Source organism: Neophocaena asiaeorientalis, unplaced genomic scaffold (assembly GCF_003031525.2).
Source record: "Neophocaena asiaeorientalis asiaeorientalis breed wild unplaced genomic scaffold, Neophocaena_asiaeorientalis_V1.1 scaffold241, whole genome shotgun sequence".
NCBI lineage: Eukaryota > Metazoa > Chordata > Mammalia > Artiodactyla > Phocoenidae > Neophocaena > Neophocaena asiaeorientalis.
Window position 1 is genome coordinate 1963760 of NW_020172287.1, and position 18194 is coordinate 1981953.

Below are 18194 nucleotides of genomic sequence, written 5' to 3' on the forward strand. Positions count from 1 at the left end.
CATAGCCATCTTTGGACTTGCTTGGTGGCGCAGTGTTTAAGAATCCGCCTGCCAATGCAGGGGACAAGGGTTCAAGCCCTGGTCTGGGAAGATCCCACATGCCATGGAGCAACTAAGCATGTGCACCACAACTACGGGGCCTGCACTCTGAACCTGCGAGCCACAACTACTGAAGCCTGTGCACCTAGAGCCTGTGCTCCACAACAAGAGAAGCCACTGCATCAAAGAGGATATCAAAAAATACCTAGAGACAAATGACAATGAAAACACGATGACCCAAAACCTATGGGATGTAGCAGAAGCAGTTCTAAGAGAGAAGCTTATAACAATACAATCCTACCTCAAGAAACAAGAAAAATCTCAAATAAACAACCTAACCTTACACTTAAAGCAATTAGAGAAAGAAGAACAAAAAAACCCCAAAGTTAGCAGAAGCAAAGAAATCATAAAGATAAGATCAGAAATAAATGAAAAAGAAATGAAGGAAACAATTGCAAAGATCAATAAAACTAAAAGCTGGTTCTTTGAGAAGATAAACAAAATTGATAAACCATTAACCAGACTCATCAAGTGAAAAAGCGAGAAGACTCAAATCAACAGAATTAGAAAAGAAAAAGGAGGATTAACAACTGACTCTGTAGAAATAAAGGATCATGAGAGATTACTACAAGCAACTATATGCCAATAAAATGGATAACCTGGAATCTTAGAAAAGCACAACCTTCTGAGACTGAATCAGCAAGAAATAGAAAATATAAACAGACCAATCACAAGCACTGAAACTGAGACTGTGATTTAAAATCTTTGAACAAAAGTCCAGGACCAGATGACTTCACAGGGGAATTCTATCAAACATTTAGAGAAGAGCTAACAGCTATCCTTTTCAAACTCTTCCAAAATATAGCAGAGGGAGGAACACTCCCAAATTCATTCTATGAGGCCACCACCACCCTGATACCAAAACAAGACAAAGATGTCAGAAAGAAAGAAAACTACAGGCCAATATCACTTATGAACACAGATGCAGTAATCCTGGACAAAATACTAGCAAACAGAATCCAACCCCACATTAAAAGGATCATACACCATGATCAAGTGGGGTTTATCCCAGGAATGCAAGGATTCTTCAATATATGCAAATCAATCAATGTGATACACCATATTAACAAATTGAAGGAGAAAAACCATATGATCATCTCAATAGATGCAGAAAAAGCTTTTGACAAAATTCAACACCAATGTATGATAAAAACCCTCTGGAAAGTAGGCATAGAGGGAACTTACCTCAACATGATAAAGGCCATATATGACAAACACACAGCCAACATCATTCTTAATGGTGAAAAACTGACACCATTTCCTCTAAGATCAGGAACAAGAGAAGGTTGTCCACTCTCACCAGTATTATTCAACATAATTTTGTAATTTTTAGCCACAGCAATCAGAGAAGAAAAAGAAATGAAAGGAATCCAAAGTGGAAAAGAAGAAATAAAGCTTTCACTGTCTTCAGATGACATGATACTATACATAGAGAATCCTAAAGTTGTTACCAGAAAACTACTAGAGCTAATCAATGAGTTTGGTAAGGTAGCAGGATACAAAATTAATGTACATAAATCTCTTGCATTCCTATACACTGACAATGAAAAATCTGAAAAAGAAATTAAGGAAACACTCCCATTTACCATTGCAACATAAAGAATAAAATATCGAGGAATAGCTCTTTAGGAATATTTAGGAATAAACCTACCTAAGGAGACAAAAGACCTGTATGCAGAAAACTATAAGACACTGATGAAAGAAATTAAAGATGATACAAACAGATGGAGAGATATACCATGTTCTTGGACTGGAAAAATAAATATTGTGAAAATGACTACACTACCCAAAGCAATCTACAGATTCAATGCATTCCCTCTCAAAGTACCAATGGCATTATTCACAGAACTAGAACAAAAAAATTCACAACTTGTATGGAAACACAAAAGACCCCAAATAGACAAAGCAATCTTGAGAAAGAAAAATGGAGCTGGAGGAATCAGGCTACTGGACTTCAGACTATGCTACAAAGCTACAGTAATCAAGACAGTATGGTGCTGGCACAAAAATAGAAATATAGACCAATGGAACAGGACAGATAGCCCAGAGATAAACCCACACACATATGGTCACCTTATCTTTGATAAAGGAGGCAAGAATATACAATGGAGAAAAGACAGCCTCTTCAATAAGTGGTGCTGGGAAAACTGGACAGCTACAACATATGACTCAGCAATCCCACTACTAGGCATATACCCTGAGAAAACCATAATTCAAAAGAGACATGTACCACAATGTTCATTGCATCACTATTTACAATAGCCAGGACATGGAAACAACCTAAGTGTGCATCAACAGATGAATGGATAAATAAGATGTGGCACATATTGCAATGCAATATTACTCAGCCATAACAAGAAAGGAAATTGAACTATTTGTAGTGAGGTGCATGGACCTAGAGACTGTCATACAGAGTGAAGTAAGTCAGAAAGAGAAAAACAAATACTGTATGCTAACACATATGTATGGAATCTAAAAAAAAAAAAGGTTCTGATGAACCTAGTGATAGGACAGGAATAAAGATGCAGATGTAGAAAATGGACTTGAGGAGACGGGTAGGGGGAAGGGTAAGCTGTGACGAAGGGAGAGAGTAGCATTGACATATATATACTACCAAATGTAAAATAGAGAGCTCATGGGAAGGATCTACATAGCACAGGGAGATCAGCTCGGTGTTTTGTGACCACCTAGAGGGGTGGGATAGGGAGGGTGGGAGGGAGGTGTAAGAGGGAGGAGATATGGGGATATATGTGTACATATATCTGATTCACTTTGTTATACAGCAGAAACTAACACAACGTTGTAGAGCAATTATACCCCAATAAGGATGTTAAAAATATTATAACTAAAAAAATTAAAATAAAAAAAAGAAGCCACTGCAATGAGAAGCCCGCACACCGCAACAAAGAGTAGCCCCCACTCCCCGCAACTAGAGAAAGCCTGAGAGTCACAGTGAAGACCCAATGCAGCCAAAAATAAAATAAATAAATTTATTAAAAAAAGACATAGCCGTCTTCAACCTGAGCTGCCAGAACCCTGCAGTAAGACTCCTGCCATTCAGGAAGGAGTTTGGGATCCTCTGGAGAACCTGACAAGCCCAAGAGGGACCACCTAATGATACTGACATCAGCAGCTCTCCCATGACTCATCCTGTTCTCTCACTTGGAAGCTCAAAGTAAACAAGCCATGTCCACATCCCAGAGTTTCCAATCACCTTTTATTCCAACACTCATAATTTCAAATAGACCAGATATCCAAGGAAAGCCTCTAAACACAGAAAATAAGCACCAAATCAATCAAGTTGAAAATAGCAATTCGTAGGAAACAAACTCAGCTGGGAGAAGAAAACAATTAAGTTATTAAAGATTTCAAGTTCCTTAAGGCTTAGATAAAAATGACGAATACATTTCATTTTATTCCTCCCACTGATCACAAGGCCACAAATCACCTACTAGAAGATTCTGAAATGTAGACAAAAGGAGGCAGACTAGCTAGGGATTCCAGGACTTGAAGAACAACCCAGTGGGGAGTTTCCTGGGGTTTTCTTTCCTCCCATGTGTCCAACTTGGGGTTAGAGAAGCCTGCAACCTCGAAATACCAACACACGATCACACACACACACACACACACACACACACACACACACACACGCCTTAAGAAAAGTCAAAGGCCCAGAAAAGGGTTGCCCACCATGACAGAAACATTTTCGCCACCCTGCCTGTTCTTGGGGCAAACATGAGGAGAACTGCACCCCTCTGTTCCCTAACAAGCATCGCAGACACTGAGTTCACTGGTAAGAGGCTATGTTCCAACCACTTTGCCCCGCAGTAAGGTGCTCCTCGTGGAATCTATAAGCCAAGATATCTCAACCTCAGCATTATTGACATCTGGGGCTGAAAAAGTCTTTGTTCCGGAAGGGTATCCTATGCATTATAGGATGTATAGCAGTATCCCTGTAAAACCCACCAGATGCCAATAGCACACTCCCCCAATTCTGAAAATCAGAAATGTATCCAGTTACTACCAAATGTGCCCTTGCAACATCACCCCTGATTGAGAACCAGTGCTATCTGACTTCCACAACCCCCTACAGGAAGGATGGGACACACAAGCCAGACACATTGTGGAGACTGTCTTCTCTCCCCACCTGTAGTAGGAAGTAACACCATTCCCCATCTCAAGCCAGCACTGAGAAGACCATGAGGTGGAGTCCTGTCATCTGGGAAACATGCAAGCGGACAGACCAGAATAGCCCTGCAGAGACGTGATAAATAAACTGCTGTTGGAACCACAGGCCACCAGAGTGAGCCAGAATGTGCGTTCTGAACCTAAACAGGTTTGCAACTTGCTAAAATATCAGTAGAAGATTTAAGTGGGAACCAGAGAGTCTCATAGAGTAATACTCAAAATGCCTAGGACACAGTCCAAAGTGAATTGTCACACTAAGAACTAGTAAACTCTCAATTCCTATAAGAAAAGACAATTAATAGACACCAACATCAAGCTAACAAAGCTGTTGAATTATTAGACAAGGATTTTAAAGCAGCCATTATAAAAATTCTCCATTGAACAGTTATGAACACACTTGAAACATTAAAGAACAAGGAACAATGAAGAAAGAGAAATTATTGGCAATACATATAAAAGACAAGGGATTAATATCAAGAAATAGAAGGTACAGAGATTTCCCAATACCTCCTACCCCAACACATGCATTGCCTGCCCCATTAACAATATCTGTGCCTTGTTTAATTTTGCTGTGATCCCAAAACTGCTATAGAAAATAAAATCTATTTTAAAAAGAGATATAAGAAACAGAGTAGAGGTTGGCAAACTACCTGTTTCTGTACATCTGAACTAATGTACATCTGTACATTCTGAACTAAGAATGGTTTGTACACTTTTTATTGCTTGGGGGTAAAATGAGAATATTTTGTGAGACGTGAAAATTAAATGAACTTCAAGTTTCAGTGTCTGTAAATACAGTTTTATTGGAATACAGTCCTGTTCATTTCCATATGTATTGTCACAGCAGCAGAGTTCTGAAGTTTCCAGAGAGAAGGCTTAAGTAGTATAAAGCATTTTTCCATCGCTTTTTTCCCAACACCTGTATAACTTGCTCTATTCAATGGCACATTAGCAAATATGATCAAGAAGAGGCATGAAAAGTGTTTGTACATTTCTGGAATGCTGCAACTGAGACATGACCAAACCCCAACTTACTGGCTGGATGTTGGGAGACACAGGACGAAATTCTTTCCATTGCATCAGCCAAGAGTGGGGAGAGAAACCAATGACCACCACCATCTGGGGAGCAAGGCCACCCAGAGTCTACTGACTACTCTCTAGGGAATGAGACCACAGCGAGCCAGCCATAGCGGGGTTGGGGGGTGATGGAGGGGAGGACCATTGAGAGACGGCTCCCAGCTGAGAAGTGAGAGAGCCGGTGTTTATGCTGTCGCGCTTTAATGCCATTGTGTGCCTGGGCACTGTCGCATGTTTGTGACGTCACAAGTTGCGTGCTCTAGCCCTCGCATCCATGAGGCACTCCCACCTCATGGCCGCCGCGCTGACCGGCCCTCGCACTGGGCCTGGAGAGTCCAGGACCCCGAGCCTCCTCCTGCTCCTGTTTCTCCTGCCTCACACCCAGGCTGCAGCCACGGCCCACAGGCACCCTGCCAGTGAAGGGGTCGCCTTTAGCCGTGATGTGGGTAGGACCCCTCCAAGCCCGGGTTGGCCGTGGTCCCTGCGGTGAATCCCGGCCTTCCTCCCCCCAAGGGTGGAGACCCAGTCTTCCGCGGCCCTCCCCCTTTTCCCTCCTCCCACTCACCCTCCTCGGCTTTGCCTGTGGCCAGCCCTGCCCTGGTTCCACTGCTACTCGCATACTTGGTACTTCTTTCCTCAGCTTGTGGCCAGCGTCATATGCAGGGGAGGATCATAGGAGGCGTGGATACCCTCGAGAAAAAGTGGCCGTGGCAGGTCAGTGTGCACTATGCAGGCTTCCACATCTGTGGTGGGTCCATCATTGATGAATACTGGATCCTGTCAGCCGCCCACTGCTTTGGCAGGTGAGTGGGCAGTGCTGGATACCATTCCCATGGAGGTCTAGGGCTGCAAGACCAACCACGTGGGTCACATAGGACTGGGACTTCTTGGAGGCAGGGGAGAGAGTGGGACCCAGCACACAGCTCCATCCACTACAGTTTCTTGCACAGGGCTGAGGGCTCCTTTAGGGACCTCAGCTCTTCCAGAAAGGTGTGGAACCACATAATAGGATGAGAGGTGAGGAGAGGAGCCACATCTTAGATGAGAGGAGAGAAGAGAGGACAAATCACAGGACGAGAGGTGATGAAAGAGTTATCTTCATTGGCAGCTCATTGTACACCTGACAAGCTCACCATCCTGGGCTGTCCAGCAGGTCTTGGTGGGTCCCTGAATCCTCCATGGGCTCAGGTCAGGACTTTGTTGGGAGCAATTCTGCCAGACAGTCAGGTCCCTAATGTGCTGGAAGGGCTTGCTTTCCACATCCTGGCTGAGAGCTTGGATACCCAGGCTGCCATGCTCCAGGACTCCCTGAGTCTGTGATCTCATGGAAGCTCCTCTTCCCAGGTTCAAGGTGCTCAAACCACTATGCCTTTGTCCTCTGTCCCTACAGGAACAAGGTCACTGCAGCATTTGATATGTATGTGGGCCTTGTGGACCTCAGGGTCGCAGGCAATCACACCCAATGGTTTGAGGTGAATAAGGTGATCATACACCCCACATATGAAATGTACCATCCTATTGGAGGCGACATCGCTCTGGTGCAGCTGAAAACTCGCATTGTGTTTTCTGACTCTGTGCTTCCCATCTGTATTGCACCCCCAGATGTGACTCTTTCAAACCTTTCTTGCTGGGCTACAGGATGGGGGTCCATCTCCCAACAAGGTAAGAAAACAAAGTGCAGGGTCGATCCCATTATTGGAGTTTGAGGAAGGGATGATGGCTCTATGACATTATAGGAGAGAACATGTTCTGTCCATTAAGGGGTTGCAAGTATCTGAGGACTGGAATCCCTATCCATCAATCGCTATCTGTTTCTCTGTCAATGTAGAATTTTGTTTTACTCCTGGCTGGCTTTATTGTTTACAGAGAAGTAGTTACATCTACTTTGAGTGTGGAATGGATATTTAGTATACTGAGAACACAAATTTCCAAACATAGTTTTTCTTAAGATTTTAAATTCAATTTAGAGATAATCTATTTTTAACCTATGAAAAAACATTTTAGTTTTTCTAATTATCCATAAAAGCCTTGTACTTTCTTTCTAGGTTTAAATCTGCATAATTTAGAATTTTTATGGTTATTTAAAAGATTATTTTTAATTGCCTTTGCTAATCAGACACAGCTGTTGATTTCTGTGCATTGATCTTGTTTCCAGCCACCATATAGTACTCATTTATAATATTTTGTCAGTTGATTATTTAATTGTTCTAGATTTTTAAATATATTTTCTTCAAATAAATATTGTTTCATCACTTCCTTTCCTATACTTTATCTTTTATTTATTTTTCTTATTGCAATGGTTAGAACCTCTAGTAGAAATGTTGCTAGGTTTCTTGTTTTTTATTTTAATGGAAATGCTTCTAATGGTTTGCTGTTAAGTCTGTGGCTTGGTTTGGAGATTTCAGGTTGATATCTTATACCAGTTTAAGAAAGTTTCATATCTGGTTTACTTAAGTATAAAAACATTATTGCAGTTAAGTGGATATAAATTCAGATTAGAATGTTAAAACTTTAAATGTTAAATGTAGTCCTAATGGTAACCACAAAAGGAAATTAAGAAGGAATTTAAACATTTCACTACAAAAAATCAACTAAATGCAAAGAAGACAGGAATACAAGAAAATGAGGGGGGAAAAAGCTATAGGGCATGTAGAAAATAAGTAGCAAAATGACAGAAGCAAGTTCCTCCTTGTCAGTAATTACTTTAAATGTAAATGGGTTACACTCGCAAATCAAAAGACAGAGACCAGAGTTAGGGAGATATAGCCAAGATGGTGGAATAGGAAGACCCTGAGCTCACCTCTTCTCACAGGAGCATCAAAATTACAACTACTGATACAACAACTATTGATGAGAAAGACTGGAATCCACCAGAAAAGGTTTTCTACAACTAAAGATATAAAGAAGGAACCACAAAGAGATGGATAAGAGGGGCAAAGTCATAGTATAGTCAAGACCTATACCCATGGGTGGCTGACCCATAAACAGGAGAATAATTACAAATATGGAGCTTCTCTCCAAGGAGTAAAGGGTCTGAGCCCCACATTGGGCTCCCCAGTCCTGGAGTCATGCACCAGGAATATTTGGTTTTGGAGGCCAACAGGGCTTAATTTTGGGAGACCCAGAAAGCTGTGAGAAATACTCTTAAAAGGCACATGCAAAATCTTACATGCTCCAGGACCCAGAGCAGAAGCAGTGATTTGAAAGGGGCCTAGGTCAGACCCACCTACTGATCTTGGAGGGTCTCCCAGAGAGGCAGGAGGCAACTGGAGTTCACCCTGGGGACACAGACACTGGTGGTGCTATTTTGGGGAGCTCTTTCTACCACATGGACATTTGTGTTGACAAGTGCTATTTTGGAATCCTCCATCTAGCTTATCAGCCTCAGAACTCAGCCCCGTCCTTGCCCACCAGCCTATAGTCACCAGTACTGGGACTCCTCAACTCTAGCAACTAGCTGGGCTGGATACAGGCCCATCCACCAATAGACAGGTTACCTTAAGACTTCCTGAGACAACAGCCACTACTGGACATGGCCCTGTCTACCAGATGGCTCAGGACCTGGTGCCACATGTCACTGTGCAGGCAGTAGACCCAGGGCATACAAGGCCCTGCAGCCAGAGACACCAGGACATAGCTCCATCCACCAGTGGGGAGGCACAAGCCCCAGAAACCCCTGGGGCTTGGCCCTACCCATCAGTGAGCTGGCTCTGGCCTCAGGACCAGCCTCACCCACCTGTGGGTGGACAACAGGCCCAGGACAACTGCAGATACACAGCCTGCTATGGCAGGATCCAGCTCATCTACCATCAAGCTGGCACCAGCCCTGAGACAAGCTGGGCCTGAGCACTGCCCACCAGCAGAGCAATACACAAGATTTGGGGCCCCTAGGATCTGCAACGAGAAACCCCAGGACCTGGCTCTGCCCACCAGTGGGCAGACACCAGATCCAGATCTCCTGGCCCCTGGCCCCATGCACCACCAGACGTATACCAGCCCCAGAAACACCACAGCCTTTCACCCCAGAAACACCACAGCCTTTCACCCTATCTTGTAGGAAGCAGCCAACTCACCAGCAGACCAACACCAGCTCTAAGATATCTCGGACTCCTCAGCCAACCACCCTGGGATCCAGCCCCACTTACCAGTAGGCCAACACTAGATCCAAGAATCTTGACCCCACAACCACCCACACCAGAACCTTGACTCTTTCCACGAGTGAGCCAGCACTAGCACCAGGACCCCACAATGTTACTCAGGCAGCCACCTAATGACCTGGCACCAACAATCAACTGCAGCCTCCACACAAAGCAGGGCCTGGCAACCAATCTGACTGGGGGTCAGCCATGCCTACCAGACAATCCTCAGAACTCAGCTTGCCCCAGTAGGAGGACCCACGCAGCCCATATAGGGGGTATCACTAGAGCATATAGCTCTGGTGACCAGAGGGGATTACACAGCTGGGATGCATAGAATGTCTCCTACAAAAGGCTATGTATCCAAGGTGGGAAAGTGCAACCAACATACCAGATACATAGATATTAACACAGCAAATTAGTCAAAATGAGGTGACAGGGGAACATATTCCAAATAAACGAACAAGATGAAACCCCAGAAGAAGAACTAAGTGAAGTGGAAATAGGTAATCTACCTGATAGAGTTCAAGGTAGTGATCATAAAGATGACCAAATAACTCAGGAGAAGAATGGATGAACAGAGTGAGCAGTTAGATGTTTTAACAAAGAATTTGAAAATATAAAGAAGAACCAAATAGAGATGAAGAATACAATGACTGAAATGAAAAATACACTAGAAGGAATCAACAATAGATTAGATGATACAGAGGAACGGATCAGCAAGCTGGAAGACAGAGTAGTGGAAATCAATGAAGCTAAACAGAACAGAAAAAAGAAAAAATAGAGAGAAATGAGGACGGTTTAAGAGACCTCTGGGACAACATCAAGCATACTAACAATTGCATGATAGGAGTCCCAGAATGAGAAGAGAGAGAGAAAGAGGCAGAGAACATATGTGAAGACATAATAGCTAAAAACTTTCCTAACTGGGGAAAGGAAACAGACATCAGGTCCAGGAAGCACAGAGTCCCAAACAGGATCAACCACACCAAGACACATTGTAATTAAAATGGCGAAAATTAAAGATAAAGAAAGAATATTAAAAGCAACAAGGGAAAAGCAACAAGTTACATACAGGGAACTCCCATAAGGCTATCAGCTGACTTTTCAGCAGAAACTCTGCAGGCTAGAAGTGAATGGCATGGTATATTTAAAGAGTGAAAGGGAAAAACATACAACTAAGAATAATCTACCTGGCAAGACTTTCATTCAGATTTGATGGAGAGATCCAAACTTTTACAGACAAGAAAACTTAAGAATTCAGCACCACCAAACCAGCTTTACAAGAAATGTTAAAGGGACTTCTCTAAGTGAAAAAGAGCCACAACTAGAACATGAAAATTATGAAAGGAAGAAACTCATCAGTAAAGGCACTGTATATTTTTTACTGTATATTTATACAGTAAAGATAGTAAATCAACCACATACAAAACTAGTAAGAAGGTTAAAAGATGAAAGTAACAAAACCATCTATATCCACAATAAGTAGTTAAGTAATACACAAAACAAAAAGAAGTAAAATATGATGTCAAAAACAGTAATCTTGAAGAAAGGGGAGTAAAAATGCAGTGTTGTTAAAATGCATTTGAAAATAAAAGATCAGCAATGTAAAATAATCATGTGTATATATAGAAGCATTATACAATGCTAACCACATGTTAACCACAAATAAAATCTATAATAGATACATATATTTATACATTATTTATCTTGGAATATTTTGATTTCACCTTCATGTCTGAAGGATAGTTCTGTTGGATACAGAATTCTTCCTTGAAGGGTTTTTTCTTTCAACATTTTTGAGCCTGTTGTTCTACTGCCTCTGGCTTTCATTGTTTCTGGTGAGAAGTCAGCTATTAACCATACTGTTTATCACCATGTAATTGGTTGCTTTTCTCTTATTGATCTCAGGATTTTCTTTTGTCTTTGGTTTTCAGGAGTTTAATCATATTGTGTCTAGATGTGTATCTCTTTGTGTTTATCTTTCCTGAGGTTCAGTGAGATTCTCAGGTATGAAGATTCTTTTTCATCAAATTCAGGATGTTTTGGGCCACATTTTCTTCAATTTTTTTTGCACTTCTCTCTCTCCCTCCTCCCCACCTCCCTTTCTCTCTCTTTCCTCTCCTCTTCTCACCTCTCTCCTTTCCCTTCTTTCTGGCAGTCTTGTTACATGTGTGTTGATGTGCTTCATGGCATCCACAGGTCTCTAGGGCCTGTTCACTTTTCTTCACTTTTTTTGCTCTATTCTTTTTTAAAAATGAATTAATTTATTTTTGGCTCCATGGGTCTTCATTGCTGCTCTTGGGCTTTCTCTAGTTGCAGTGAGCAGGGGCTACTCTTCATTGCAGTGCATGGGCTTCTCATTGCAGTGGCTTGTCTTTGTTGTGGAGCACAGGCTCTGGGCACATGGGCTTCAGTAGTCATGGCTCATGGGCTCTAGAGTGCAGGCTCAGTAGTTGTGACACATGGGCTTAGTTGCTCCACAGCATGTGGGATCTTCACAGACCAGGGCTTAAACCCATTTCCCCTGCATTTGCAGGCAAATTCTTAACCACTGTGCCACCAGGGAAGTCTGTGCTCTATTTTTAAAATTAGATAACTTCTACTAATCTAGCTTCAATTTCACTGATTATGTTTTCTGCTATCTCATATCTTCTGTTGATCCAACCTACTGAATTATTAATATTGGTTACTGAACTTTTCAACTTTAGAATTTTCATTTTATTCTTTTTTTTAATAGTTTTTGTATTTCTGCTAAGATTCCCTATGTGTTGACTCATTATCATGATATTTTCATTTAACTTTTTTAATGTGGTTTAAAAAATTCTTTAAACATACTTATAACAACTGTTTTGAAATATTTATCAACTAAAATCAACACCTGGGGCCACACAGAGCTTCTTTATATTGACTTGTTTTTTCCTGAATATGGGTCATACTTTATTTTTTGCATAGAATTTTTATTGTTGAAAATTGGACATACATAAAACATTGTAAGAACTTTGGATTCTGATTTTCCCTGAAGGTTTTGATTTCTTTTGCTTTGTTTTGAGTAATTTGCCTGGACTTAGTTTGCAGAATCTCTCTTGTAGTTTGTAGTTGCTGAGGTCTGTGCTCATTTTTTTATTCTTAATTCTTCTATTTATTATTTTTATTCTGGCTTCCTAAGTGTCACCACTGTGTCTTAATATCTCATTGGTTAGCCAATGATTTGGACATCTCAAACTTCTAAGGCTTCCACCTTTGACAGTGGGTTTTGTGTGGAGGCTGGTGAACACATTTAGAGTCTGTGTGACTCGAGTCTGCCTCAGCTTTTACTTTTCCCTGAGCCCACTTGTGCCTCCATGTTTATACATATAGTTACACAGTCATCCCAGGGATCAGTGGAGATTTATCTAGCCTTTCTATTGCCCTCTTATTTCCAGAGTCCCCATAAATTTCCACCAGAGACACTGTTCACCCCACCCAGAATGACAGTCTCAGACCAATACTGCTTTAGGTCTTCCTTACTCATTTCCTACAAATCTAAATACTATAATGACAGTACAAAGTGTTGTGTTTTTTTAGCTGTCCCCTCCAAATCAAGTTCTCTCCCTCTGGCAGAAAAACTGCTTTCCCAGCCAGCCCTACCAAGGTAAAACTACCACAGTGACAGAGCAGAGATAGAGGAGTGTCAAGACTTGTGAAGCCCCAGACAACTAGGTCAGACTTTTGCCATTGTTACCCAAAGTTCTACCAGTTGTTCATGAATAAGCACCTCTCAAGTTTCCTTTGCTTTTGTTTGACCTATGGAGCCCTGAAATTTTTTAAAATAATTTTGTTCAGTTTTATACTTGTTTATTGGAGAAAGGGTTTGCTGACCTCTTCACTCCATCCTAGCCAGAAATCTCATGTGTAGACTTATTTCTAAATTATTATTTTGTACTGTCTGTTTGCTGCTTTCTTTTAAATATTTTCCCTGTCATTCTCCCTTTCCAACAGACTGATTTCCTTTTTTTATTAATTAATTTATTTTAGTTTGGGGTGTGTTGGGTCTGTTGCTGCATGTAGGCTTTCTCTAGTTGCTGAGAGTGGAGGCTACTCTTCGTTGTGGTGCACGGGCTTCTCATGACAGTGGCTTCTCTTGTTGTGGAGCATGGGCTCTAGGCATGTGGGCTTCAGTAGTTGTGGCACACAGGCTCAGTAGTTGTGGCTTGCAGGCTCTAAAATGGAGGTTCAGTAGTTGTGGCACATGGGCTTAGTTGCCACATGGCATGTGGGATCTTCCTGGACCAGGGCTCAAACCCATGTCCCCTTCATTGGCAGGTGGATTCTTAACCACTGTGCCACCAGGGAAGTCCCTGATTTTCTATATTACTATTTTACTGTCTACTGTTCTGCAAGTTAAATTTACAATTTTTAATCTTCTTGTAGCTCTTCTTAAATTTTTAACATGCATACCTGAACATACATGAGTTATGAACATATACACTCAGTATGTTCAGTTATACATGTTATCCAAAGGAAAAAATACCCTGTTTCATATATTTATATATATGAACATATATATGTTTTATTATTTCATATGTTACTTCCATTTTGTATGTTACTGTTCTCCAGTATTTTCATTCCATCGTTTTTATACAATCAAGGTTATTCTCTTTTACTGCTGTTTTATACAGCACATGCTTATCTGGCTTTATGCACATGTTAATCTAATTTCTTTATTCCTAGCATTATACTTCTTTCAATTAGGTTTACTTTCCTTATTTCCAAAGAACATGTTACAACTCTTAAACAAACAAGGATTAAAGGAGAAATCACATATTAAATTAGAAAATATTTTGAGATGAATAAAAACAAAAACACATTACCAAAACGTATAGAATGCAGTGAAATCAATGCTCAGAGGGAAATTTATAGCTATACAAGAAGTCAGACCCCAAATAAATAGCTTCATTTTATGACTTAAGGAACTGTAAAAAGAACAAGCTAAACCCAAAGCTAGCAAGAGGAAGGAAATAATGAAGATTAGAGCAGAAAAAAATGAAATAGAGAATAGAAAAAATTAGAGTGAATGAAATAAAAGTTAGTTATTTGAATAGATTGACAAAATTAACAAAACTTTAGCTAGACTGACCACAAAAATAAAAAAACAAGATAAAGTACAAATAGCTAAAATCAGAAATGAAACGGGGAACATCACGACTGACCTTACAGAAATAAAAAGGATTATAAGATAATACTACAATGAATTCTATGTCAACAATTAGATAATTAACATGAAATGGGAAAATTACTATAAACAGTCAAATTATCAAAACTGAATCAAGAAAAAATAAAATTTCTGGATAGATTTATAACAAGTAAAAAGATTGAATCAATATTCAAAAACCTCTCAACAAAGAATAGTCCAGGACCAGATGACCTCACTGGTAAATACTACCAAACATTTTAAGAAAAATTAACACCAATTATTTTCAGATTCTCCAAAAAATAGGAGAGGAGCTCATTCTATGGGGCTAACATTATGCAGACACCAAAGCCAGACAAGATGCCACAAGAAAAGAAAATCACAGACCACTATCCCTCATGAATATATATGCAAAAATCATCAACCAGTACCAGCAAACTGAATCCAACAGTATATTAGAAAGATTATACACTACAACAAAGTAGGAGTTATTCCTGGAATACAAAGGAGGTTCAACACACAATAATTGATCAATGTAATATACCACATTAAAAAGTGGAAAAAAACCATATGATAATCTCAAATGATGGATAAAAAGTATTTGACAGGATCCAACATCCTTTCATAGTTTAAAGAAACACTCATAAAACTAGGGATAGGAAGGTACTTCTTCAAGATGATTAAAGGCATTTATGAAAAACTCACAGCTAACATTATACTCAGTGAAGAAAGACTGAGAACTTACCCCTAATATCAGGAACAAGACGGGATGCTCATTTTCACCACTGGTGTTCTATATTGTACCAGACTCTAGACAGATACATTAGGCAATAAAAAGAAATGAAAGGCATCCAAATAGGAAATGAAGAAGTAAAACTATCTCTCTTTGCAGATGACAGACAATAAACAAATTCAACAAATTTGCAGGGCACAAGATCAACACACACACAAAAAATCAGTTTCTATACACATTAATGAACAATTGAAAAAGGAAATTAAGAAAACAGTTCCATATCATCCAGAAGGAAAATTACCTATAAATAAATTTATCCAAGGAAGTGAAAGACTGGTATACTGAAAGCTACAAAACATTGCTAAAAGAAATTTTACAAGACCTAAATAAATGTAAAGACAAGTCACGTTCCTGAATTGGAAAACTTAATACTGTTAAGATGTCAGCACTCCCCAAAGTGATCTACATACTCAGTGCAGTCTCTATCAAAATTCTGACATTTTGCAGAAATGGAAAAACTGATCCTCAAAATCCTATGGAATTGGAAAGGAGCCTGCATAGCCAAAACAGTCTTGAAAAAGATCAAAGTTGAAAGACTCACACTTCCTGATTTCAAAATTTTCTACAAAGCTACAATAATCAAAACAATGTGGTACTGGCATAAGAATAGATATATAGATCAGTGGAATAGTATTGAAAGCCCAGAAATAAATGCATACATCTATAGCCAATTGACTTTTGACAAGGGTGCCACTCCATTAAATGGGGAAAGAATAGTTTGTTCAACAAATGATGGTGGGACAACTGAATACCCACATTCCGAAGAATGAAGTTGGACCCCCATCTCACACCATACACAAAATTTTAAATGGGTCAACAACCTAAAATTAAGAGTTAATATAAAACTCTTAGGGGCTTCCCTGGTGGCACAGTGGTTGAGAGTCTGCCTGCCAATGCAGGGGACACGGGTTCGTGCCCCAGTCCGGGAGGATCCCACATACCGCGGAGTGGCTGGGCCCGTGAGCCATGGCCGCTGAGCCTGCACATCCGGAGCCTGTGCTCCGCAACGGGAGAGGCCACAGCAGTGAGAGGCCCGCGTACCGAAAAAAAAAACAACAAAAAACATCTTAGAAGAAAACATAGGAGTAAATCTTCATGACCTTGGATTTGGCAGTGGATTCTTAGATATGCTTTGTCTTTTTTTTTTTTTTTTGGTACGTGGGCCTCTCACTGTTGTGGCCTCTCCCGTTGTGGAGCACAGGCTCCAGACGCGCAGGCTCAGCGGCCATGGCTCACGGGCCCAGCTGCTGTGCGGCATGGGGGATCCTCCTGGACCGGGGCACGAACCTGTGTCCCCTGCATTGGCAGGCAGACTCTCAACCACTGCGCCACCAGGGAAGCCCAGATATGCTTTGTCTTAAACCTCATGTTTAAGAAATCACATAGCATGTATTCTTTTTTCTCTTTCCTTCATCCTGCTGTTTGTGAGATTCATCCACATTGTTGTTCATATCAGTAGTTGTCTTGTTTTTCTGTCATTTAATCTTCCATTGTATGAACTTGGCAAAAGTTATTTTATCCATATTCCTTTAGATAGGCATCTGAGTTGTCCCCAGTTTTTAGGTCATATGAAAAAATCTACAACAAATATTATTGTATAAGTCCTTTTGTGAACATACGTACTTGCTTATCTTGGGGATATACTTGGTAATATAGAATGTGTTGGCTATAGAGTGGGGTAAATTTAACTCTATTAGAAACTGCCAAACAGTTTTATAAACTGGTTGTGACTTTTTATATTCCCATCACCAATGTATGAGAGTGCTAGTTGCTCCACATCATTGCCAACACTTGATAGTATCAGTCTTTTTCACTTTAGCTATGCCGATCACTGTGTCATGATAGCTTCTTGAGGTTTTATGATTTGTAGAATTTTTTATATATTCTAGATACACGTACTTTGATAGGTATGTAAATATTCTCTGCTAGACTATGGCTTGTTTTTTTTCTTTCATACGTAGGGTCTTTTGTATCCTGCTTATGAAGATTTGCTTATTGTAAGCTCATGAAGATAATTTCTCCATTTATCCTAGAAGCATTATGAGTTTAATTTTTACCTTTAGTTATAAGATCCATCTAAAACTAATTTTTTGCATGTGATGTGAGGAGAAAAAGTTCACTTTTTTCTATATTGATATTCACTTGCTCTAGCACCATTTGTAAAGAATATCACCTTTTCCCACTGACCTGTATTGGCACCTTTGTCAAACATCTTGTGACCGTATGTGTGGGGGTCTACTTCCAGGCTTACTATTCTGCCACATGGATCTCTTCAGTACAACAGTGCTGTGTTTACCATAACTTTATGATGAGTCTGGTCTTAACACATCCTCCACAGTTGTTTCTCTTCTTCAAGATTATCATGAGCATTCTGGGTCCTTTGCGTTTCCATATGAATTTTAGAATTAGTTCCCCAATTTCTACAATAAACCTCCTAAGATTTTGAATGACTCATTGTTTTCCATGGCTCTTGGCACTGTTCTCTGAGATATCCTGCTCCTTAGCTACTTCTTAAAAGGGCCTTGAGGGCTTCCCTGGTGGCGCAGTGGTTGAGCGTCCGCCTGCCGATGCAGGGGACGAGGGTTCGTGACCCGGTCCGGGAAGATCCCATATGCCGCGGAGCGGCTGGGCCCGTGAGCCGTTGGCTGCTGAGCCTGCGTGTCCGGAGCCTGTGCTCCGCAACGGGAGAGGCCCATGTACTGCAAAAAAAAAAAAAAAAAAAAAAAAA

General features: G+C 40.6%; 1 protein-coding gene across 1 annotated transcript in view; it reads left to right on the forward strand.

Annotated features, from left to right (window-relative positions):
- The first annotated feature begins 5638 nt into the window (after positions 1–5638).
- Positions 5639–18194, forward strand: part of PRSS38 (serine protease 38) — a 28768-nt gene continuing 16212 nt past the window's right edge. Inside the window, exons 1-3 of the mRNA XM_024765100.1 lie at positions 5639–5810; positions 6005–6167; positions 6755–7026. Coding sequence (XP_024620868.1) covers positions 5639–5810; positions 6005–6167; positions 6755–7026 — 607 coding nt within the window. The remainder of the gene's footprint in view (positions 5811–6004; positions 6168–6754; positions 7027–18194) is intronic.